This window comes from Malaclemys terrapin, chromosome 2 (assembly GCF_027887155.1).
Source record: "Malaclemys terrapin pileata isolate rMalTer1 chromosome 2, rMalTer1.hap1, whole genome shotgun sequence".
Lineage (NCBI taxonomy): Eukaryota > Metazoa > Chordata > Testudines > Emydidae > Malaclemys > Malaclemys terrapin.
The window spans coordinates 244,761,709-244,788,339 of record NC_071506.1 but is presented as its reverse complement, the minus strand read 5'-3'; the positions used below and the strand labels follow the sequence as shown (position 1 = coordinate 244,788,339).

Genomic DNA, 26,631 nt, shown 5'->3' with positions numbered 1-26,631 from the left:
CAATATTATTTTCAAGTGGCACAGACTGTACAGTTAGTTTTAAGGCAATGAGAGCAGCCCACTACAAGATCACCTGATGGGAAAAGAAGTTCTTCAAATGGCCTCTGCACAGGGATGTGCAACTTGCCATCCATGGCAAAATGGGCTGAGTCCATCATGAAGAACTCAGGTTACAGATTAACCTTAGTTTCCCAATTTTCCATCGTGCTTTCTATCATGATCATCACCCTATTGTGTTGACTCTTTGATGCAGTATTGTCATGGAACAAAAACACCACCATGGCTCCATGCTACTACGTAGGACAGGAAATAAGACAAGCTCCACTCTGATGAATGTTTTTAGTAGCTCATGAGAGGGGAAAGTAAACACACGACAGAAAGTCTTAAGTTTTACATAATCATTTAAGTTATACGTAAAAAGTGATTTACAAGTATATGCAAAATTAAAAAAAGAACCATAAGATTAAGGATGAGCTGAGATTTCATTTTTAAAACACCCTTTTTTGTTCATCTGTATTTATCAAAACTAAAAAAAAAATCACAAAGCAGTATCTTTATAAAATATGCAAATACCAATATTTAGTTACATAGCCATGATAACTTTAGGTGCAAAGCAAAACACAAAGTGGAATGTTAATCATGCCCATCCACATCTTCCTTCCTCTTCAATTAGATGCTCATAACACACTGTATGAACTGAAAGAAAACAGGCATCCCTGTTAAACAAGTGCAGCGGAACACAAATAACCTCCCCCTCCCTCCCGACGTTGCTTGAAATGTTCTCCACATATACTCATTGACCTCAACTCCATTTTCCACAAACTGTCTTCAGCCAAACAAGGCACAATCAGGGAGCCACGACCAAAGGAGGCTACCAGAGCATCAGAGTAAGCTAAAAAAGCTTACAAGGGCATGAGAGCTTTACTGAGGGGAAGCCAAGCCAGAGGAGTGAAACAGAAACCTAGCTATACCTGGATCCCAGCACAGAAAGCACATGATATTTTGAAAATCTATAACATCTACTGTCTCTGAGGGAAGAGTGACGAGCATGCACCACCATGTTTTTTCCCTCCACAATTGGTTGCGGGGGGGGGGGGGGGGGGGGAGAGCAGATGGTAAGAGACAACTTTCTCAATGCTTATTCTATCCTTGGGCTCTCAGCTACAATAGTAAATAAGGGTGCCAATTGTAATAGTCTTTAGTGTAATGATTTTTTGGCTCCAGTCTTAAGTACTTTTTCTTTTAATTACAATTTTAGCTAGGTTGGAGTAAACAAATGTCTTAGGTGCACTTACATCATCATACTGGAAATTGACAACACCCTGCTGGGCTGTGTCCCTTCTTCGAAAACTGTCTGCAAAAATATATAAAGAATTGTGTATTACTGGAATCAGTGGAAGCACTGTATTTTATCAATACATTGAGTATTAGATGCTATCCTTCTGATTAAAATTGACCCCTCCTTTATTACTAAGCTGCATTTGCAAAGAGAACAAAAAAAAAAATCCTGTAGTCTACTTTAAAATTTGTTGCTTATAAGCACTGCTCAGTTGGCACAAGGTTTTCATGTGCCAGTTTGTCCAAAGGCCAGTTTTAATTCTCAGCAAAGACCTGGAGACTGGTTTTGTGAGGATTAATAGGTCTCTTTCTAATGCAGAAGAGCTCTGATGTCATCAAATAATTAACTCTACACCTTCTACTGTGAACACTGGTTCAGCAGAGTAGGCTGTGGCCCTCTTATAATGCACTATGCTCATAATGCTTCCTCCAGTAGCGAAGCTTTCTTATGGGACAGGAGCAAGATGGGAGAGAAGAGCTGAAGAGAGCAATGGAGAGGGTTTTGGAGAAAGGGTGACAGCAAGAAGTTAAGGGGGAGAATGACAAGAGAACAAACCAAAAATAGAAGAAATAAGGAAAGATGTGGGAAGATAATAGATAAGGTCAGACAGGAAAAGACTCATACTACTGTTGAAACTCCCAAGATGGTAATGAATAGTTGAAGAGACTTCTGGTCTGGCTAACAAAACAATCTTTATAACAACTGCTATGGTTATGTGATGTGGTATAAAAGTTGGTTTCCCTGAAGTGATTAAGCCATTTCAGAAGAGGACAAATGGGAGAACTTCAATAATAATAATAATAATAATATACAGTATCAGCTCTGACTGAAAATGGCTAATCTGCTGTAGGAAGAGCCAACTCCTGGGATTAAGAGGTTAAAGTTTTCTGGGACACCTTAGATTAAACTGATTTCATAAAATAAAAATGTATTACCAGATGCTTCTCTATAACATACCAGTGAGAGCTCTGAGTTTTACACAGCAGGCAATGTAATCATCAAATGTAATCTTCCCATGGGTGCTGTATCGTTTTGCGACTGCAGTCACTGTCTGTGGGCTCAACCTAAATCCTAATTGAAAGAGTCAGGAAAAATGGTGAAATGACAACCAAGTTACAGAGATCCAAGGCAGTTTTTATGGGAAGATTTGTTGTGTGCCAGTTTATGCAAAACACTGTTATGTTGGGAAATCCCACCAAGTCAATGTCATGATATTAGAAGCAGGGGAAATTTCAACAGCCAGTAATAGGGAAGTTTCACAATTTACCCATAGTTGTCAAGGCTTTCTGCAGCTCTTGAGGATCCACTGTACCACTTCTGTCACTGTCAAAACTTATGAAGTGTTGTCTCCACCCGTTCAACACAGCCCAGAGCTCTTTAAATTCATTGAATCCCAATGTACCAGACATATCCCTCTGAACCATGGCTAAGGAAAAACTGTTTAATTTCTAAGCAAGTGCTAAATATTCCTCAATTAGGATCTATATTTAGTCATGCAAGATTGAAATTTATTTACTTAAGTTTGAGAAATAAAGGGTATCTTTAATTTCTCCCTCCTTCCCCCCCCCCATTGTGCTAGTGCTACCCTCCTCTAGATCACAGAACTATCCAAGAGCTCTGGCAGACAGAATACTTTTGGCTAAAAGTCAGCAATCAGAAAGCCAAAGGGCCTCCTCCATCCATTTGAAAAAGAAATACAGCATCGCCTCTCTGGTGCTGTACTGCTTCCATGCATTTTTCATCATTAGTTTTGTCCAAACATCAGAAAAGCTAGCAATAAAATAAAGGCTTGTGCATATACTAGTATTTGATCTCCTAAAAATAAGAGATTTGTTTTGCAGGTCATGTACTAAGAGTAAAATAAGAAAGTTAAAGTAGATAGAGTCCTGCAAATCCATGGATATCTGCTTTATATCCGCGAATGTGGTTGTATTGTTTATCATCTTTGCGGATTGCATGTGGATCCAAATTTTTTTTATCTGCACAGGGCTTTAACAGTGAGACAAGGTGATGTGGGTGTGGATAAATATAAAATTAATTATTGTGGATGCAGATCCAAATTTTTGTATCCGTGCATACTCTAAAGGTAGAGGACCAAAGAACTATAGGGAAGTTCATCATCTAAATATTTTGTTAGTGGCGAGCCTACAAGTCCTAACACCTCTTATTTTATTTCTGATAATGTCTTGCAGCAAAGCATTTGGAATATCAGTTATAGTTCCAATAGTGTACAAAAGAAACCAACCCTCCCTCTTGTATTTTTCCCTTCTCATTTCTTTGGAATTTTGAGTTAGAAAATGAAGGAATATTTTTAAGCTTTGTGTTCTGTCACTCACAAAAATCAACTATCCGTATGCTAAATATCAAGTGATCTATCAGTGCAGGGAGTACCAATTAGTCACATCAGTTCAAAGAAAGTTTATAAATTAACACAGTAGAACCCCTATTTTTTCTATTGGGTATTCAGTTCATAATATCAAACATCTCAGAATTACATAGGTATAATGCATAAGTTAATCGTTCATAACAAATGTATACAGGTTTTTTTTTTTTTTTAATTGCATCTCTTTGACAAGACTACGGTTTGGAGGCAAACGTGTAGCCACTTGAATGCTGGCTGAAGGACTGAAGTCACATTCTGTGGCAGAAAAAGGACTTGGCCAGCAAAAGAAAGAAAAAAGATTAACATAACCCATCATTCATAAGATCGATGTTCATAAAATAGTGGTTCTACTGTAGCTAATCCTCCCAATTCCAGTTGTGTGTTAGAGCTATACTACCTTGGATACTCTTCCATGGAGTTTTTCTACTTAATAACAAATAACTAGCAACTCATTCTGCCTAAAGGTTAACCAATGTGTTTATAAAAGCACTTCAAGCCAGAGGTTTCATGTTAATGCAATTATAGGCAGGCCTAATAGCACCACATATTAAGGTTGCCTGACCCTTTCCATTATAACATCCTGTTTTCAGTTACTTACAACTTTTGCAAATCTCTAACCATTTGGTCTGAAATTTTCCAGAACAAAAGCCTGGAAAACTTCAGCCAATGGTTCAGCTATTTCTGAAAATGAGCCTAGGGAAAAATACATCATTTTGTCCATTATAAAAATTGACAGACATTTCTTTGAACAGCTTTAATGTCCCTATGCTTTGAAATAGGGACTTGAAATCTGGCCGGTGCTTGGCCTTTGTGTCAGAAATGTGTCTTTTGGCATCCCTGTGGAAAAACTGCCCAAATCATGGGGAAAAAAAACCACAGTTCACACAAGTTCAATAGAGACATCTTAGACTTTAGCAGCTAAAATTTCAAGAATAAGTTATCCAATGATGGGGGTTCCACAACCTCCACTGGAAGCTTATTCCAGAGCTTAACTACCCTTATAGTCTGAAAGTTTTTCCTAATAGCTAACCTAAATGTCCCTTGCTGCAGATTAATCCCACTACTACTTGTCCTACTTTCAATAGACATGGAAAACAATTTATTACCATCCTCTTTATAACAGCCCTTCCCTTAACATACTTGATTATTGATACCAGGTTCCCCCCCTCCCACCCAGACATCTTTCCTCAAGACTAAATGTGCCCACTTTTTTTTAACCTTTACTCATAGGAAAGGTTTTTTAAAATCTATCGTTTTTGACTCCTCTGAACTTTCTCCAATTTGTTCACATCCTTCCTCAAGTGTGATGCCCAGAACTGGACACCGTACTACAGCTGAGACCTCACCAGTGCAGAGTACAGCAGGTCAATTACATACAACACTCCCATTAAAACCTCTCAGAATGTTATTAGCTTTTTTCACAACTGCATCACAGACTCTCATTCAGTTTGTGATCCACTATAACACCCAGATCTTTTTCAGCACTACCACATAGCCAGTTATTCCCCATTTTGTAGTTGTGTATTTGATTTTTTCCTTTCCTAAGTGTAGTACTTTGCACTTGTCATTACTGAACAACATCTTGATTTCAGACCAATTCTCCAACCTATTAAGGTCATTTTGAATTCTAATCCTCTCCTCCGAAGTGCTTGCAACCCTTCCCACCCTGGTCTCATTTGCAAATTATATAACTATATGCAAGCCACTAATGAAAATATTGAATAGTACTGGCCATAGGACTGACCCCTGTGGGACTCCATTAGATATGCCCTCCTGGTTTGACAGCAAACCACTGACAACTACTCTTTGGGTCTTTCATCCATATTACCATGATGGAATTTCTATTTTTAATTTGTTTAAGTTCCTAGAAAAGCATGCATAATGTTCTTTTAATGTAATTTGTGAAGGTTGTAAAGTCAAGCACTCAAGTTACGAAATACCAGAATAAAGTTACCAAGTTACCCTGGCCTCACTCAATACCCAGGATAAACTGTGCTCACTTAGAGCATGTCTGCACTGCAGTTAGACACCTGACTGACCCGTGCCAGCTGATTTGGGCTCATAGGGCTTAGGCTAAGGAGCAGTTTAACCATGGTGTAGACATTCGGGCTGAAGCCCGAGCTCTGGGACCCTCCACCATCATAGGGTCCCAGAGTCCAGGCTCCAGCCCGAGCCCAAACATCTACACCGCAATTAAACAGCCAATTAGCCTGAGACCCACAGGCTAGCTGCAGGTTTTTAACTGCAGTGTAGACCATACCCTTAATGAGCAGCTATTCAATATTTTGTTTTCTCCTCATTGTTCAGTGTGTCACTTCATGCCTTGTTTACTGTAAACTGTCCAAACCTGCTCTGAATACAATATTATCCTCGTGAGCTTTTCTATGGCACTCATTACTACAGTACCAGTGATTCACAAAAGTTAATGTATCCTCACAACAGCTCTGTGAAGTTAGGGGTGGTGGTATACTCATTTTACAGGTGGGGAACTGAGGCAAAGAGATTAAGGTCAAAAGTATCCACTAATTTTGGATGCCCAATTTGAGACATCTACAACCTGATTTTTTCAGAGTACTTAACATTATTTAGCACTTCATATGTTCAAAGCAGTTTCCATTGACTACTTTTGCATCTGTGAGTGTTCAGCACTTTAGCAAATTCATTCTCTGGGTATCAATTTGGGCAACCAGAAAATGAGGAACCAATGATTAGTGACCATCTGAGAAGAATTGGTTTAAAGCAACATGCCCAACACAGAGGAACTCTGTGGTACAGACAAAAGGATAGAATTCATTTCTCCAGGGCAGCATTCAAGTGTCTTTACCATGACAACACACTCTTCCTGCAATCCCCTAGCTCGCTCACTACTCACTTTCCTCCTTCTGCAACAAATAAGGCAGCATCCTGCAGACAATAAGCCTGTTTCAACACACAAGCCTCGATTCCTTCCCAAAGCAGGTTCGTTCTGTGCACTTAATGAGTTGGGGTCCTGTAGAAAAAAGTATTACAAGGGGCAGAATTAAGATTGCCTGTGCAAACTAATTCTGGTATTTCTTAATATAGGAGTACCTGATTTTGCAACCTTAATGTTCTTTTAGCAGTTTCCTTTTGTAATAATTATACAGTACACACAAGAGAAAGGATACATCCAGCATAGAAACCATAAGCCTGCACGTCTCTAGGTTGAAAGCTGTTTAAATGAGGGGGAAAAATAGATTAGTAGCAGTAAATATGAATTACTGATTTCTCAGTTTGGTTTCATAATATATACATGAAATAAAACATCACTCCCACTGGAAAGCTGCAGTCTTGCAATTAACAATCTCACTCTGATTCAAATAAAGAAAAGATCTTCTATTCTGAGGTGGGTGGTGCAAGAGGTTATTATTTTAGCCTGTTATTTTTGGAATCCAGTCTTAAATTACAAATGAGATAAATTTTAGTCAATCTCAACTCATGTAAGCTTTTGGCTACATCAAAATGGGCAGTCTGATCAGGACAGTAATAGCACTGTAAACTCTACCAGCCTAGACTGGAGTCAAACTGTTGGAATACAGAATGTTTCACATCTAGACCATTACTGGTGGCCTGAGCAATTCAGCTCTACTCACAACACAAATTTAACTTTGTGGACACCATATATCAGGTACTTGGATCATCAAGTCTACTCACAGCATTCTTTGGTGATCAATAGATGCATGCGGGTGTCACTTTCCTAAATGTTTTAACACTGGTCATCTTAATATTGTTGTTGAACTAGTTTATTTTTAACTTCTCAAAAGCTTGACACAGAGCTGTTTTCTTGAATCTGATCACCAGCCTCTAACTGCGCTTTAAGTTGTTTTGTTACTGTAAGTACAAGACTTTAGACACCATGAATGTGTGTCAACTCTGCAAAGTAACTTTGTGAAAAATGGCACATTCTTACAAAACAGATCTGTTCTTGGTGGATTCAGAATTATACCTGCTTGCTTGAAAATCCACACTAATCTTGTCATTAGTCTCGCTGCATGTCAGATTAGTTAAGAAAACATAGTAGTTCATTTGGAATTTATGTTCTAAGAAATGGGGCTGCACAGGTGTAAAAGAGGGGAGAATTTGGCCCACAGGATCTTCGTTACTGGTGATGATCCAAGCAGCGGGGGGGGGGAGGGGAGGGGAGGGGGGCAGAGCTTGACTTTCATTTCCCAAGTTTCCAAAGCAGGCAGCAAGAAAAATCTTTATTTGTAACCGTACAAGTTAGAGTTGGACTCACTGAGAGGAAAACATGGAATCACTCCATGATACTTTTATAGTACCTTTTCAGAACACAGCTTCACATTAAAGAATCTGTACATTTGTTTTAAATTTCAAAAGTCAGTTGCATGAACTTTAAGATTAGGAAGGTCTAAATTTAACTTTAGTACTTTCTGTCTGTAGTGTCTAAAGATCATCAACCCAGATTTGTAGTCTGAGTTATAGCCTTCACTCCAGATTTCTTTACTGCTCAGGATAAAAATTAAAATATAATTTTGGGAACTTCTATAGAAGTTTCCTCATTGTAACCACCTACTCAGGGTTGTGAAACCTCTAGGACTGTCCTGGAGGCTCCAGGAATTAAAGATCAATCTTTAATTAAAGATTGTCATGCAATGTAACCTCCAGGAACACATCCAACAAAAATTGGCAGCCCTACACCTACTAAATATGCTTGTAAACACATGGGGCTCAACTCAACTGAAGATATGTCCGCTTCTGCTGTATAAACCCTCTATCTTTGTATGAAGAGTATCATGCAGACAAGATCAATATTAAAAAAGGTCCTAGGTCATCAAATTCATCTGTTTGACGTAGTAATCAATAAAACCTGTGTTGCTCAAACACCTGATGACAGGATTAGGTGTAAAACTCCTTCACTGGAGTTCTATAGAGATGAATATCTAGTCAAATAGATGTTGCCACTGAGTTGCAGAAAGACCACTTCTGAAACATGAACTCTTACACACTACCATTTAGAATTCAGAATTCTAAGCATTAATTTTTGGAGAGTGGCTGTTCTGAGTTAAAACTTACCCAACATCTGAAACAGACAGATATCTCCTAGACAGCCAAATACTGTAGAGTGAAAAATCAACAAGATACTTACTTAAGCCCCTGAATTCTGTGACAGACTAATTAGAGAAACTGTATCAAAAAGTCCTTGAACTGATCCTCTGAAAATCTAGTACTAAACACACTCAAGGAACCAGGGGCCTAGGGATGAAAAGAGAATTCAGACCTTCTCAATAAAAGGCCTGTTCCAAGGGGACCTTTTATGCTGGTTTCTAATGGATTCTGTGGAAGGATCTCATTTATTGAATCTGGGTATCCACAACACTTGGTCCAACATAAATCTTAATTGTACATTGGAATACCACATTCACAAAATTATTAGGGCTGTCAAGCGATTAATCACAATTAATTTTTTTAATCACACTGTTAATAGAATACCATTTATTTAAATATTTTCGGATGTTTTCTACATTTTCAAATATATTGATTTCAATTACAACACAGAATTGAAAGTGTACAGTACTCACTTTATATTGATTTGATTACAATTATTTGCACTGTAAAAAACAAAATAGTAATATTTTGCAATTCACCTAATACAAGTACTGTGGTGTAATCTCTATCATAAAAGTTGAACTTACATGTACAGAATAAACTGCATTCAAAAATAAAACAATGTAAAATTTTAGTGCCTGCAAGTCCACTCAGTCCTACTTGTTGTTCAGCCAATCGCTCAAACAAGTTTGTTTACATTTGCAGGAGATAATGCGGCCCGCTTCTTGTTTACAATGTCTCCTGAAAGCGAGACAGGCATTCTCATGGCACTGTCGTAGCCAGCGTCTCAAGATATTTACGTGCCAGATGTGCTAAAGATTCATATGTCCCTTCATGCTTCAACCACCATTCCAGGGGACATGCGTCCATGCTGATGACTGGTTCTATTCGATTACAATCCAAACAGCGTGGACCGACGCATGTTCATTTGCATATCTGAATCAGATGCCACCAGCAGAAGGTTGATTTTTCTTTTTTGGTGGTTCGGTTTCTGTAGTTTGTGCATCATAGTGTTGCTCTTTTAAGACTTCTGAAAGCACGCTCCATACCCTGTCCCAATCAGATTTTTGGAAGGTACTAGAGATTCTTAAATCTTGGGTCGTGTGCTGTTGCTATCTTTAGAAATTTCATATTGGTACCTTCTTTGCATTTTGTCAAATCTGCAGCGAAAGCATTCTTAAAATGAACCACATGTGCTGGGTCATTCAAGACTGCTATAACACGAAATATATGGCAGAATGCAGGTAAAACAGAGCAGGGGACATACAATTCTCCTCCATGGATTTCAGTCACAAATTTAAACAACACTTTTTTTTTTAATCTAGTGTCATCAGCATGGAAACGTCCTCTGGAATGGTGGCCGAAGCACAAAGGGACAAACAAATGTTTAGCATATCTGGCAAGTAAATACCTTGCAATGTCAGCTAAAAAGTAGGAGTGTTGCCAGCAGATCAAGGGAAGTGATTATTCCCTCTATTTGGAACTGGTGAGGCCACATCTGGAGTACAGCATCCAGTTTTGGGTCCCCCACTACAGAAAGGATATGGACAAATTGGAGAGTCCAGTGGAGGGCAATGAAAACCATTAGGAGGATGGAGCACATGACTTATGAGGAGAGGCTGAGGAAACTGGGCTTATTTAGTCTGCAGAAGAGAAGAGTGAGGGGGGAATTTGATAGCAGCCTTCGACTACCTGAAGGTGGGTTCCAAAGAGGATGGAGCTCGGCTGTTCTCAGTGGTGGCACATGACAGAACAAGGAGCAATGTTCTCAAGTTGCAGTGGGGAAGGTTTAGGTTGGATATTAGGAAAAACTATTTCACTAGGAGAGTGATGAAGCACTGGAATGGGTTACCTAGGGAAGTGGTGGAATCACCATCCTTAGAGATTTTAAAGGGCCGGCTTGATAAAGCCCTGGCTGGGATGAGTTAGTTGGGGTTAGTCAATTACAACACAGAATACAATATATATGAAAATGTAGAAAATCATCCAAAACATTTAATAAATTTCAATTGGTATTCTATTGTTTAACAGTGCAATTAAAACTGCAATTTAATTGACTTTTTTTAAGTTAATCGCATGAGATAACTGCAATTAATTGACAGTCCTAAAAATTATCTAATAGTAATGTACTTGCTAGCCTACTTGATAACACAAACTAAATTTGGTGAAACATTAGCAGTTCCAGGTGAGCCAATAGGAAGCGAGAAGACAAAACTAAAATCCTTCTCTGAAGAAGTGTTCTCGGGGCCAACTACTCCCTATAACTAAGTTCTTGCAGCATAGTGCATATGACTCCAGAGTGGAACGTTTGGAAGCAGTTAGACTACTTTCAAAAACAAATGCAAGTACTTCTTACCATGTGAACTTAATAACTATGCAGACAGTACAACTAATGATTGTCTAATATGAATCAAATATACTTTTATTTAAATTGTCAACTTACGTTTATACCCTCCTGCTATACCCGACTGGGTCAGACATCTCTGCAGCTCATCAGCATCTATTTGTCCATCCTTTTGAAAACAGAAAAGTAGGCTTGGAAAAGTTAGCTTTTCATCAGTAAATGTCGATAAACTTTCACATCACGATCCACGTTCACTGATAAACCTATGCATGGAACCTTATACAAAAGACTGGCTCTACTGAGCGTACTAATTTCAATTTCATTTAAATTCACTCCAAATTATTTTATCTGTTGATTCATAGAGTTTAAGACCAGCATGGACCACTAGATCATCTAGTCTGACCTCCTGTATATCACAGGCTATTTAAATATCACCCAAATACCTCTGTCGTGCCCAATGACCTCAGTTAAACTAAGCACTTTAATCCTCAGAAAACTGAACTGTTGCATGCCATAGGCAGAGAACAGAAAATACTGACATGCCATCAACGTCCCTGCGAGAGCAGGGAATTCGTTGGGTGAAACAAGTCCAGATGATTCTACCAGGAGATCCATGCCGCGGAGGTGAAAAAAACAGCAAGGTCCTAGCTGATCTGAGTGGAGGGAAAATTCCTTCCCAACCCCAAATCCAGCAATCAGTTTGACCCTGAACATATGAGCAAGACATCAGCAAGGCATCAGAAGATTCTCTGTACCGCCTCGAGCACCACTCCACCCAAACTGGTATCCCATCTCTAGTTATGTTCAATCTGATCCTTCAGAGGAAGGAGAAAGACATTCCCAAGATTACAAATGTGCATGGGGGATGACAACTCCTTCCTTATCTCCTGAAGCATGAGATAAGATTAGTTGTTACCATAATATATAACTAAAAGTGCAATGAACTTGTTGAGGACAACATAGGCAGTCCTGGTTTAAAGATTTGCATTCTAGTTTCTATAACAGGACTCTACAAAACAAAGTAAACTACATCAGATAACATACATCCCCACTTCCCGAGATAGACATTAGATTGACAGTTCAAAAAAAGTTGTTTGGAACAGTGAATTGTTAATAGAGCAAATTAAAGCAGAAAGTAAAATATTTTAAAGTAATAAAACAGAAAAAATACCTATCTGCTCAATTAGGAATACGATTTCCTTCCAAAGCATCCCTCTCAAGGCCAGTTAGAGATTATGAACAACTGCCAAGTCAGGTAAAGCAATGAGCTGTCAAAAGTGGAGTTGGAATTGTATGTCACATTCCTTACACCCACCATTAAAATTCATAAAAAGTTCTAAAGTGCAATTTAACCTCATTCTAAGATTAAATGTTTTTTAGATGCAAATAGACTTGACTGATTCCAGAAGCATTAAGTACTAAAACAAGAGATGTTTTATATTTGAAGCCTATCTAATTTTCCCCAGCATTTTCCAGAGAGTTTTTATATCTAATTTAAGCCTGAAAGAATGATAAACTGCTGACTACAGATGACATCCAGATAACATTATCCGAGAAAGGATACCAGTCCTCAAATTTATAACTATAGTACTTCCAGAAGAGACTAGTGGGGGGAAAAACACGTTTATCTATTAACTCCAGATATACTCCTCTGAATATGTCCTGTAAATAAGTGGTTTTTATTCTAGCTGACATTTTACAAGGCCTGACAAAAGGCAATTGTACCTTTTGACCAATTAAATTCATTGCTCCCCAACTTCTAGTATCTTTGGTCTTTAGACCAGTTTTATAGACAGTGCACTATATACACTACTATTATAATACAGGTGTGGTAGAACCATAGGAAAACTCCAGTGTAAGAAATTAAATTACATCAAATCAGTATAAGTGGTCAATCACATTTTTAAAATTCTTTAAATTAAGAATCAAAACAAGAAGCCAATATCTTGACAACTTGAAGATGTGAAGGAGAACTGAAAAAATGGAAATTGGAAACAGGCAAGTTTATAAGGCAAGTCCTACGTAAAAAAAAAAAAAAAAACTTTAACAGTCCAACTTTACATTAGACAGGGCTTTACAGACAAGCAGTTATAAAATGAACAGCTCCCACAGAGAGACAAATTCAAATCACTGAATGGAGATTCTGAAAAAAAGGTTAGTATAGTTTAGATTTTTTTTTTTGAATATCTAAGATATTAACATTCATCTGGTTTTCTCTTAAGATAATTTCCAGTATAAATTTGATATAAAACTCAAATTGATATTGCAGATGTACGACTTCATCTTGTGATAAATATATTGTGAGTCACAACAGGCTGCAAGTGAAAAAGGGCGGTCAAACCAGCTTGAGGTTCTATAATAATTTGACTTGAAAAGTTAGGTGGGTTTGGCTCGTTAAGTATTTTCATGGATGGCCATATGATACTACTTTAGTCCTGTTCTTTTTATCGATTCAGTGACTCTTTGCTTACAGGTTCATTCATCAAAAGGACTACTACAGGTAGATAACAGATTCTTCTTTAGCTCAGTAAGAAACATTTCTAAAGGTCTCTACTTTATTTCAGTGAAGAACCAGATTCCTCACAAATAAGGAGAATCCTTACATATGTACTCATTTGACTACTTGCATGTGGTTTGTTCTAATATCCTCATTTGTCGTCTTTGCTGCCAGAATGCATTGATTCAATAGTGGTGTATTTTTGAAACTATTACACTTTAAGTGTTGCGTAGGTTGTAAGAAGTCAGTTATTGAAAGAGAATAGTGAAAAGGGAGCGGAGACCAAGGGTACTCTGGGATCCTTAACTCTGAATGTCTTGACTTCCACAATTTCACCCTTGAAACTGCATTAATGGGTTTTTGCAAATAAACCAACAGTCTGACAGACAAGTTGTTTACTGAACAGTACATAGGATTTATTAGACAAATGACTAGAAAGATGTAAATCTATTTTGTCAGAGCAATAAAGCCTCTAGCTAGCTTACTTGTTTAAAATAAGTTTTTAAAATGGATTAGAAATTGTTACTTACAGGAATATATAAAAGTTTAAAGACATGTAGAAAATACAAAATTACAGTATACCAAATCCTTAGAGTAATAAATAGGTAGTCAAAACCAGGCATAGAAAAATTAAGATGCAAATATCTTAAAAAAAAAAAAAAAACACCATGAACAAACCCTCTCCCCCCCGGAAAAAAAAAAAAAAAAAAAAAAAACACTTCTCCTATACTCTGTTCAGCAAACTACTCCAGGTAGTTCATGCCACCAGATTCTGGTACTCCCGTGTTCCCATATCTAGTGAAGCCATCCCCTTACATAATGACCTAACTCTTACCTAACCTCTCCTGGCTCTTATTAATTCCATCCATGCAGCTGACATTTTCTGGTTGGATTCTTACACAATAAGTGATGGGCCCTCCCCACCCATGTGCATAGTTTTAAAGTGAGACAGCATAAACTCACAGTATTTAATTCAATTTGACTTGATTCCTCAGCTTGTCCTCATACACAGTTTCCAGTATTCAGAGTTTCAATATGCTAGGAAGTTCTGCTATACATACACCTCTGTGGCAAATACTGATGTCCAATATTTAAGTTGCAATACAATGAGAATAATTTTGTCTTATGCCATAACTTCAACCAAATAGTTTTTTTTTTTTTGGGGTGGTGGTGGGGGAGACATACCTGCCCAGCTACTGCAGCAAAATAACCATACAAAGGATCTTGAGTCTGTCCATGGAACACTGGTCCTCCTGGAGCAGCTCCATACTTTAAAACAAGAAATAGATGATTAAGATGCAATTAATGCTTTTAGTTGACTACAATATTTGTAATCTTACATTTCAGCATCAATTCTGAGTGTCATTTTTATATACACCTTGTCAAAACCTATAACTGCTTTAAAAGAGAGCACACAACTTTGGTGTATATACTTGCTACAATATAAAGCAGGCCTACATAAAATCTTACATTTGAGTCAGCCCAGTGATCTAACAGTTATAGTAGCACAGACTGCCTAAATTATTCGTACATGGCATCTCCATTACTAAAGATTTGCAACCATGGTAGCCCATTTTGTACGATCCTCTGCAAATCTAGTCCTTTTGATCCACGCAGGATACCACATTGTCCATCAAAGATCTTCTTTTTCTGTGTTGTTCTCTATCAACATTCCCTTCAAGTGCCTGTAACATACATCACGCACTGCAAATCCAATCTGTCTTTTCACTAGCACTTGCACAGTTCTCTAGTATGTTTTCACTGGTTACATAGTCTATCCATGATATTTTCAGAATTCTTCTATAACAACATAATTCAAAGGACTGTAGTTTCTTTGTTTGAATGTCCATGTTTTAGAGCTGTAATGTAACACAGACCAAATGTAGGTTTTTAAGAGTCAGAATCTAGTCTTCAGATTTATATCCCTTCTCCTCAGATATTTATTCTTCCAGAATGTCTCTTTTGCTCTTGTTGTTCTGGTGCTGATTTCAGTATCCGATCTTCCATCTTCTGTAATGATGCTTTCTAAGTAGCAATAATTTCTCACTTGCTGTATGACTATTCACTAGAATCTTGCATGTTTTCACAGGATCCTTGCACATACCACTATAATTTTTATCTTGTCCACATTCAACTCTAAACCATATGTAACTCCACTAACTTCATCAGACCTCCTTCAGAATCAGCCACCAGAACTGTCAGTTGCATAGCAAATATGCCTAAATTAGGGAGTCAGATTTATACTCTAGTTCAGGGGTGGACAAACTTTTTGGCCCGAAGGTCACATCTGGGAATAGAAATTGTATGGCAGGCTGTGAATGCTCACAAGGTTGGGGTGTGGGAGGTGGGTGGGAGTGCGTGCTCTGGGGTGGGGCCAGAAATGAGGAGTTCAGGGTGCAGGCGGGGGCTCCAGGCTGGGGGAGTGAGGTACGAGGGTGAGGGCTCTGACTCGGGGTGCGGACTCTGGGGTTAGGCTGGGGATGATGAGTTTGGGGTACAGGAGGGTGCTCTGGGCTGGGACTGAGGGGTTTGGAGGGTGGGGGGGATTGGGGCAGGGGGTTTGGGGTGCAGGAAGGGGTGCAGGCTCTAGCTAGGGTTGCGGGCTCTGGAGTGGGGCCAGAAATGAGGAGTTCAGGGTGCAGATGGGGGCTCCAGGCTGGGGGAGTGGGGTACGAGGGCTTAGGGGCACAGGCTTTGAGCAGCGCTTATCTCAAGTAGCTCCCGGAAGCAGTGGCATGTCCCTTCTCCGCACCCTGAGCCAGAGCCCTCACCCTCGTACCCCACTCCTACGCGGAGGCAAATCCAGGCATCTCTGCATGCTGCCCCGTCCACAGGCACTGCCCCTGCAGCTCCCATTGGAGCGCCGGAGGGGGCCATTGGAGCGTATAGGAGCCGGAGTGGGGACATGCCGTGGCTTCTGGGAGCCACGTGGTGCGGCCCCCAACCCTGCGCCCTGGCTGGAGTGGGGCCATGCGGCTGCTTCCGGGATCCGTGTGGAGCGGCCTCCCGACCCTGCTTCCCGGCTGGAGCACCAGAGGGGGGCCATGCCACAGCTTCTGGGAGCCACGTGGTGCAGCCCGCGACCCTGCACCCTGGCTGGAGTGCCAGAGCAGGGCCATCTGGCTGCTTCTGGGAGCCAGCTGGAGCGGCCCCCGACCCTGCTCCCCAGCTGGAGCACCAAAGCGGGTCAAGCCTCACATCCCGCTCCCCAGTGGGAGCTCGCGGGCTGGCTTAAAACAGCCTACAGGCAGTAGATTGCCCATCCCTGCTCTAGTGCTTTGAGGTTGAAAGAATGAACGTTGCTTGACTGAGATGACACCACAAATTATTAGTATTCATTTGCTTTAGAGCAGGGGTGGGCAAAATACAGCCCGCAGGCTGGATCCAGCCCCATGTAACATTTCTGTCTGGCCTGCCAGGCTCTTTGGCTGCCCCCTCGCGATCTCCGGGCCGCTAAAAGTCCCGTGGCACAGCCTTTATTTTTGTAAATAAGTCTTCGCCATTTCTACAGTTCTTTTTCAATGTGCTGGTGTTAACGGAAGCCATTGAAATCAGTGAGAGTTGTAGATGCCGAATACCTCAGAAAAGAGGTCTACTTGATTTGAATCCCCTCTCTGCTCCAGCAAATCCAGTTCAAGATATAGTCTTCCATCATCCTCTGTAGAGGTAATAGCATACTAAATGTATCCTTTGTTAAATAAAACTAATTTAGCTAGAATCAAAGCTCTGGTTAAAACCAGAACTAATGTTTTAACCAGAGCTTTGATTCTAGCTAAACTAGTAGTTTTATTTAACAAAGGATAGGCCTATTATTTACAGTCAGCTGCCTGAGCCAGCAGCTTTTTTTATTGCAAGAGGAAAGGGCGAGACTATGGGCTGTGATAGGCCAGTTTCTGGTCCACCAGAGGCAGCAGCAAAAATCCCCCTCTAACCCTAACTATAACAGGAAAATAAAACCATTAACCACCCCAGGCTTGCTACAGAAATGTACTATTCTGACTCATTCTTCTCCCAACCCCCGCAAGCTTGTAAGACTCATGTACTCCAACCAGTTTACCTTTGATCTGAGAACTGTTTACATGATTACACTAACCAGACAAATGCTTTCAACAGGCCTAGGAACCAGTTCAGTCTGAACCATTTTAGAACTAGGGAGGGAACACACTGAGCCACTGGGTGGCTCTTCAAAATCTAGAATCCACGGCTTTTGTGAAGGGGGTTAGGGAGTGGGCCCTGCAACTGAAGGCATCTCGATCAGTGCTGGGGGGAGACAGGGGACAAAGGATCTTAAACTAGTTGGGCGTCTAGTGCCGATGGCGTGAACGCCGCGTAGCCCCAGGGCTGGCAGGGAGGATTGATACGCAGGGGAAAGAGGGGTGCTCCCTAGAGGACGGGGCAGGGCCGTGCTGTTGCTGGGGGAGTGGATGTTGCATTGACACTTGAGCGTTAGCACTGGCCTGTGCCCCGCCAGCTCTGTGGCTGGCCAGAGAAGCCGAGCTCCCTACTACATACACACGGCATAGGCCTGCGGAGCGTGTCTGACCCCCCGGTCACAGCAGGGCACCTGCAGCCCGGACACTGCCGCGGCCCCGAGTCGGGGGAGGGCGTCTCCTCCCGCCCCTCCCCCAGCACAGCCCGCGGGGGGCGGGGGGGCTCCTCTCGCCCCGCAGCACCGACACCCGAGCGGGGCGGGAGGCTCGTCCCAGCCCCTCAACGCCCTGCTGCAGGGCCCCGGGCCGCGCTTACCCCGCCCTGGTAGTAGCCGCCTCCGGCGCCGGGGTGCCCAGGATACGCCATGTCTAGCGCGCCGCGGTCTGCTGCTGCCCCTCCCCCTCCCGTCCCTACCAGCTACACCACAGGCCGGGCGGGGACGCTTGGGTCACACCATCTCCGGGGGGGGGGTCCGGAGCAGGGCGCACTACTTGCGGCACCGCTTCTCCCTTCCCTCCTGCGGGGTGTGAGCGACTGCGAATCGCTGAGAGGCTGCGCGGTTTCTTGCTCTGTTAGACCCCCATTTTAGGAAAGTATCCCCTTTGGCTCGCTCAGAAGAGAGAGAACACCCCTCCGCTGTAATGGTACAGGCCAAAGCCCCAGCGGGCGGGTTGTTTTTTTTTTTTTTTTTTAAACAAAAACTTTATCCACACGCAGGCGCAGCTCGGGGAGCGTTGCGCCCTCTCAGTGTGCAAGGGGCTGTGTGCCGGCGCTGCGCAAGGCAGCCTGCAGCCTGGCCTGGGACCCCGCTTAAAAAGCAACTTTATTGCTTATGCTGGACAAGAAGGGGGGTGCGCAATAATTGGCTGCTGCTGCTAGACCAGGGGTCGGCAACCTTTCAGAAGTGATGTGCCGAGTCTTCATTTATTCACTCTGATTTAAGGTTTTGCGTGCCAGTAATACATTTTAACGTTTTTAGAAGGTTTCTTTCTATAAATCTATAATATATAACTAAACTATTGTTGTATGTAAAGTAAATAAGGTTTTTAAAATGTGTAAGAAGCTTCATTTAAAATTAAATTGAAATGCAGAGCCCCCCCCAAACCAGTGGCCAGGACCCAGGCAGTGTGACTTTGGCATGCATGCCATAGGTGGCCTATCCCTGTGTTAGACTACGGCAGTGTTGCCAACTCTTGCAATTTTATCCAGATTCTCATAATACTTAGTGTTTTTTTTCGTAAAGCTCCAGCTCCTGGGGTCATGTGAGAATCTCTGCAACCATGTTTTTAAAAGACATTTCTAGCGTGGCTGTAAGAGAGAGGCTTGAAAATGTGACTGACCTGTACCCTAAGGGCTCAAAATCTAGAAGGACAAAAAAGAGATGCTGCCAAATTGATTATGTTTTAAAAATCTCATATTTGAAATTATTTTTGAACAGAGTTTGCATATTACTGACTATTAGTAACCACAAACATTCACAAATTATGAGCCAGACTCTCAAAATCATGAGATTGGCTTAAGTGGTATAAGACTTTGGAAACAATATACTTTAGATTCTTTTGTGTTGTTTGTTTTGTTTTTATTTTGTTTCTGACCCTTTAGCTTTGACAACTTTGAGCTTTCTCTGAAATCATGAAGGCCATAGACTTTTTTAAAAAAATAAATAAAAAATCTATGCTGAGATTCTCACATAGGACTACAAGAGCTGGAATTTAAAGAAAAATACAAGATATTGTGAGAACTGACAACAGAGTATTGTGAAGGAAAAGCTCTGACCGTCATCTTTTCATGGTCTGTGCTTAATAAAACATATTAATCATGTAAATAATATTGAGAATAATAATGAAAATACACCTGAAAAACAGTGAATATAAAAGTGCAAATAATCCCCCTGTTCATAATCAATATCAATGAAAACAAAAAATCTAATATAGAAATGAGTTCATCTTGCTCTACATGGGTTCCAGACTTTTGGGGCAATAAGTATTCATTTAAATAGACCAAATTATTACCCTATCCAATGCAGTAACACATGGCCACAGCTGGGTCAGCTGTGCATGTTATAACCTGTTGCTATCAGGCTGGGAGTGGGAGCCGATCAAGTAATATGATGAGTTAGAATTACTGTTTAGGCAATAGTAGCATTCACAGTGTATTAGCAGGCAGTTTCCAAACACATAGGACGACAGTCCCAGTACTAAGCAATGTACAGTTTTAAAAGGAATGTATACAGTTGAATGGGAGCTGCTGGCTCCTCATTTAAAATGGCAGCCGACGGTACCAGTTGCAAAAGCCAGATACTTATCGTGTCCCCCTCATCTACTAAAGTTTGATTCTTTCCTTAACACAGTGTTCTCCAGCAATTCATTCAGACTAATATTACAGGACTAGAAACGGTAATAGTGGTATTCCAGACATCAGAGACTTTAAATGAGGAAGCTAGAGGTGATTCCTCTTATTATTCTTTAGCTTATATGTTAGAAAAAATTAACATGCATACTATTGAGAATCACAACCCCTTTCCCAGGTCATGTGGAAAGAGTAAAATTGAAGGGCTATTGGTCAAGCCTAGAACAAGGCATAGTTCTGGCAGATCTGGTGAAAGGTCCAAAATATAATACAAAAAGTTAATTCAACCTCATATGCAGTGTTTTAGTAGCCATGTTGGTCCCAGGATATTAGAGAGACAGGGTGGGTGAGGTGATATCTTTTATTGGACCAACTTCTGTTGGTGAGAGAGAGAAGCTTTCGAGCTTACACAGATTTCTTCTTCATGTCAACCATTCATTCAACCTTGGCATGCCTTCTTTACTACGTAGCTCTTCCAGTGGTGTTCTATTCTTACCTACAGCATCCTTGCTATTCTATTCTTTAGCATCTTTAACATTAGCATTCACGGATCACGAATTGAATGAGAGTCAACAATGTGATGCAGTTGTGAAAAATGTTAATATTTTGGGTGAATTAACAGGAGTGTTGTTTATAAGACACGGGAGGGAATTGTCCATTCAGCACTGGTAGAGTTCTGGGCACCACACTTTAGGAAAGATGGGGACAAATTGGACAGAGTTAGGAGGAGAGCAATAAAAATGATAAAAGAGTTAGAAAATCTGACCTTGAGGAAATGTTAAAAAAAACTAGGCATCTTTAGTCTTGAGAAAAGAAGACAGGGGAGATCTTATAATAGTCTTCAAATGTTAATGAAAGGTCTGATATAAAGAGGAAAGTGATCAATTGTTCTCCATATACACTGAAGGTAGGACAAGAAGTAATAGGCTTTATCTGCAGCAGGGGAGATTTAGGTTAACTATTAGGAAAAACTTTGTAACTATAAGGGTAATTAAGCTCTAGAACAAGCTTCCAAGAGAGTTTGTAGAATACCTGTAATTGGAGGTTTTAAAGAACAGTTTGGACAAACACCTGTCAAGGATGGTCTAGGTTACTTTGTCCTGCCTCAGTGCAAGAGGCTGGACTCAATGTTTTCTTGAGGTCCTTGTCAGTCCGACATCCCTATAATGCGATGATCTCACAAATAGATGTATACCAGGGGTCGGCAACGTTTGGCACGCGGCTTGCCACAGTAAGCACCCTGGCGGACCAGGCCAGTTTATTTACCTGCTGACGCGGCAGGTTCGGCCGATCGCAGCCCCCACAGGCCACGGTTCGCCATCCCGGGCCAATGGGGGTGGCGGGAAGCCGCGGCCAGCACATCCCTTGCCTGCGCCGCTTCTCGCCGCCCCCATTGGCCCGGGACAAGTGGGGGCCGCAATCGGCCAAACCTGCCGCGTCAGCAGGTAAATAAACTGGCCCGGCCCGCCAGGGTGCTTACCCTGGCGAGCCACGTGCCAAACATTGCTGACCCCTGATGTATACACTTTTACAAGATTTGCCGTTTGGCAGCCTCTTAATCTGCTGGCTCATAGAACAAGATACATTGATCACTTTGGAGAATGAGCATTAGTTAAGTAACAATACTAAATAATCAAAGAAAAAGTCTTGGCTTGTGATAATACGGAAGAATCATAGGAAGAGTTTTTGCCTACAAAGAACACTGTTGCCAATATAATATTCATAGTAACAAGATTTCAAGAAACACCATCCAAATTGTCACCCTTGTTTGCAGTCTCAATGATGAGAGTGTAAAGGCACACAGCACTGAAAACTGACAATCGTTTCCTTCTTCAGGCTTAATTTTCAGAAGATGGCAACATAGTGGGGTATGAAAGAAGAATATAGATTTGGCTGGTTTGCTAATAAGTCTAAATTGAAAATATGGATTATTACACTGATGTGCTGGCAATAATTTCACAAGAGGTTCCTAGAAACATAGCCCATGATAAACCCTCTGTTCACATGAGTGCTCTTTCAGGGAGCTGAAGGACTAGGGGAATCTATTCATTTGTTTTTCTATTAAAATAAAACCACATCCTCACAAACATTAGCAGGGAAAGTGGCAACAACACCACTTGTCAGACAAGATTATATTAAGTGCATTTGCTGGAAATGTTTATACTCTGTTCCTGAAAATTACACTGAATTTATCAAGAACATAGCACAATGTTCAGCTTGCATAATTAGATGTGTGGGTGAAGACTTTTTTGGGGGGCATTTTGAGTATCTTTCAGCAGATTTTTTTTAAATGACTTCTGATACAACTTGGTCCATTCAAAAAAGGTAAAAAAAATGTGTTCCTCGGGAGTTTGAAGCCCAAGGAGAAGCCTTTCCTAGCAGGGTGAGTCAGCAGTATCTAAAATGGGGAGTAAATCCCATCAGAGGGAAGGACGTCATTCCAAGCTTCCCTTCAGTGTAATATCAGATTTTTAATAAGGGGGTTCTATCCAGCACAGCATTGAGTGCATACGTATAAGGAAAGGAAAACTGTTAGTGCAAACCCAGAAGAAAGAAAAAATGAGAGCAGTGAAAAAAAATTATTGATTCCAACATGCAATGAAACAATGAGCAATTATGAATGCTTTCTAAATTGGCTGAAAGGCCAGATGAAAGCAAGCCACACATTTACATTCAGCAACATTGGCCAGCTCTTCATTCTTGTAACATGAACATTTGTTCTGAAAAAACAGAAACGATTTGTTTTTGCAGAAGTGCATCCAAAATGCCATTTGAAATCAATGAAAGCTGTGCGTGCTTAGCAATTAAATATATAAGGTCTTTCAAACTGGACACCCAAAATCAGAGGCTGCTTTTGAGAATTTTGGTCTTGCTATAATGAATTAAGTCTATACCATTGGAACATAATAATACATGCTGCTGCATTTACGTGGGCATTTGGGATGCAAAGAACTTCAGCAGGAATTTGAAGTTAGGACTGGCCAGAAAACAAGACTTCCTTTTCACACAAAAATTTCAGGTTTTGACATTTGTTTCTGTTCTGATGAGGAATGAAAATGAGACATTTTGATTTTTTTGTGAAAAAAAGAGAGGGAAATAGACATACGTGCTGAACTAGGGGTCCTGGGAGTGCTGCAGCATCCCCTGGCTTGAAGTGGTTTCCATCATATACAGGGTTTACAGTTTGGTTCAATGGCTCTCAGCACCCCCACTATACAAATTGTTCCAGCAGCCCTGGAAATAGACTCGCCCACCCCAGAATAGCCAGTAACTCAGTGTTTAGGGTACTCATCTGGGATGGGTAACAGGTTCAAGTTGTTGCTCTGAATCTCATAGAGCAAGTAGTTGAATCTAGGTCTCCCACATCCCAGGTGAATACCCTGCCTGCCAGTTAATAGAGTCAGTATCTTTTACTTTGGCCCAATGAATATTTACTTATTGATATAAAGTATAACAACTCTGCCTCAAGAACTTGAACATGAGATTGACTCTAGCCCTGTAGTTTGGACTTTCACATGTGATGTGGGGGACCCAGTTTCAATTTCCCCTGCTACCTTGAGTTCCTACTCAAGGACTTGAATCTGGGACTTGAATCTGAATTTTCCCTACGAGTGCTCTGGTCACTGGGATATTCTGAGGTGGGTGTCTCTCTCTGTTGAAACAGATAAATTTCCATGAAAAGTTTCAATCAGTTTCCAATGAAAAAATGTTTTGTAATATAGTTTGGCAGTATCTTCTCTTCTAAAATTAAGAGGCTGATTTTCACTGTGGTGTGAAAGGGGGCTAACCTGATAGTTATTAATAATATTAATGTGACTCAGCAGCTAACATTACTGTGTGCATTGCTGAACATTTACATATAATAGTGTTTTGTTTACAAAAAGGAAAAAACATTTAATGTACTGTATGTTAAATGTGCATAATATGAATTCATTTACATTACAAGGCTGCTACATGAAAATTAATAGCTTGAGGAAACTGGCTGCATTTTTAATTGATCTTGATACAATTAATTAGAAAGTGACTTTTTTTAATTATGCGGGAAAGAAATAATTATCTTGGAAAGATGATCCAACATGAATATTAAATCAATTTGTTTTTGTTTTTTTAAATGAAGCTGGTGTTATCTGCATATTAATAAGGGAGAAGTGCCAGAGATTCCATGAAGTCCACTAGGGACTTTACATGGAACCTATTCAGATAGTTAGATTACGGGTGGCAGTACAAAACCCTTTGTGAAGCAGTACAAAACTCTTTGTGGTCAAAGAATAATCATACTTGTTTAAACAGTCGCAAAACAATAATGGCATATAACTTTGCATTTTTTTTACACAGTATGTGGTATTGTGTGTAAAGGAAATAGAAGCTGCCTATAATATTTTATGAGTATTACATGTTCTATCTGTTGGCATATTGTGTTATTTGCTATATGATAAGTGGTTAATTCCAAGAGAAGCTGATAGCACATATATAGGAAGGTAAACAATAGCTTCAGATAGCTTCAGATATTTCTAGTACTTAACAAATAATACAGATATCATTCGCTTTGAAGTTTTACTTCTGACCATGCTGTTCCACAATCTGGCCTGTAACCCAGGAGGAAGGAGCCGGGTGGGAAAAACTGCAACAAAGAATTTTGAGGTGGATAAAAAAGACTGAATCCCAGTCTCAGACGTTGGGTTGTCTGGATAAGCTAGGCCTACTAAAGCCATTTGTGGCCTCATGCAAACTGGTCTGGTAATCACACACACTTGGTGTACATTGATGTATTTCAAAGAGAAACTATTTGTTTTGCGGAAGTATGTTTTGAACCCCTGGGATGCATCATGTCTAGTTGACAGGTTTCAGCAGTATCCAGAGAGGAATTTACTTTATCAGGGACAGAAAATCATCTCAATTCTTCCTTCAGTGGAATTTTAACAAGAGCTTCCCTCTAATTCATCACTGTGTTTTTATCTTGTTTTTTAAAGATCAGTGTAAGAAAATATGTTCTAATGGGCTTTTCATAGTTAGTATGGACAGGCAAACTAAAATAATGATACAATTTTTAAAAAGTTAAAAACAATCCAATTGATGAACACATCATAAATCTTGTTTACCTGTTATTTATGGATTTTGATTTATTATTAATTTTTTTAAAAGCACCTATTCTATGATCTAGGAGAATTTTAAAAATTGGATATTACAATACATTTACAAACTCAGCAGTTTATTTCCTTTTACGCATACACCACAGATAACATTAATTTATCTTAAATCCTTCCCTTTCTTCAACATCCAAATCCATTACTCTCTTCCCCCTGCCCTCTCTCCAAAAGCCTGAGAAAACAGATGAACTGTGCAATGTGCCTGGAAGGTCAACAAATCCATATTATTTTGGACTAGAGAAGAGGTGTGAATTACAAAGTCTTGCCAGAATTATAACGGCCCCTTTCCCAGACAATGTCCTGCCAGCAGTCACTGATCTCTTAAAATAAGGCAACTCTAGCCTGAGCAATTTAACTAAGGGATGTGTTGAGAGTCTCTACCAGCAATGAACTAAATTCTTTCCACTGGACCCTCCCAGCCAGGAGAGACCTGGGTTCAAAACTCAGGTTGTGTAATTAAGAATTTTCAACACTTCCAGCATCTCAATAAGCAACACTGAAATTAAAGGAGAGAAGACTTAAGCCTTTGTCTTCACCCTGAACATGAACACACACAGGGTGGTCTGAATCAGAATGATTTTATTTGCAAAGTGTCATAGAATATCCTCATGGTGAGAGGGGCTTAAATGAACTACCTCACAGACAGAACTCTAATTTACCAGACTGCCTAGTACTGAAACAAACCCACTAACCGAGACTTTGTGGCAGTCTGGCAGAGGCAAAGAATTGGGTGGTTCAGAATACATGAAGAAAGGATATAGTTTTCTTTTAAATTCTACAGGTCTTTTTAGCATAATTTCTGAAGAACTCTAATAAATTTGTATAGAACCCCATTGATTTAATCCCTTTTAAATTCTACTGGACTTTTCCATTGGTGTTATTTGGCTTTCTGAACCAGCTTCCTAGATCATCCTAGAAACATGGCTATCAGCCTACATCTTCATTATTCCACCCTCACAGCTTCATTTGGACTCATATTGTTTATGTTGCTAGTAACACACCTAGGGACCGCTTGTTTATCTTGTGAAGTTTAATACAATAGAATACCTTCACCAC

At 40.3% G+C, this 26,631-nt stretch overlaps 1 protein-coding gene across 2 annotated transcripts; it reads right to left on the bottom strand.

The window, feature by feature from the left end:
- Positions 1 to 383: 383 nt before the first annotated feature.
- Positions 384 to 18,500, bottom strand: SRI (sorcin). 2 transcript variants are annotated; one of them, XM_054020534.1, is made up of 9 exons: positions 18,395 to 18,500; positions 14,834 to 14,917; positions 11,251 to 11,320; positions 8,775 to 8,816; positions 6,869 to 6,912; positions 2,607 to 2,754; positions 2,297 to 2,410; positions 1,296 to 1,354; positions 384 to 696 (listed from the first exon to the last, which is right to left on the bottom strand). In XM_054020534.1, exons 1-9 carry the CDS (start codon positions 18,443 to 18,445, stop codon positions 670 to 672), a joined length of 639 nt encoding a protein of 212 aa, XP_053876509.1. In that variant the 5' UTR covers positions 18,446 to 18,500; the 3' UTR covers positions 384 to 669. The 2 variants fall into 2 exon arrangements, with proteins under 2 accessions (XP_053876509.1, XP_053876510.1); XM_054020535.1 differs by lacking the exon at positions 8,775 to 8,816.
- Between the last annotated feature and the right edge of the window lie 8,131 nt (positions 18,501 to 26,631).

Coding starts and splice junctions, on each gene's coding strand:
- SRI (XM_054020534.1), bottom strand. CDS start 18,445: ATGGCGTATCCTGGGCACCCCGGCGCCGGAGGCGGCTACTACCAGGGC. Junction 6,913..8,774: donor CTGTCTGTTTCAGATGTTGG/GTAAGTTTTAAC, acceptor TCATTTAAACAG/CTTTCAACCTAGAGACGTGC. Junction 2,411..2,606: donor GAAAGCCTTGACAACTATGG/GTAAATTGTGAA, acceptor TCTTTCAATTAG/GATTTAGGTTGAGCCCACAG.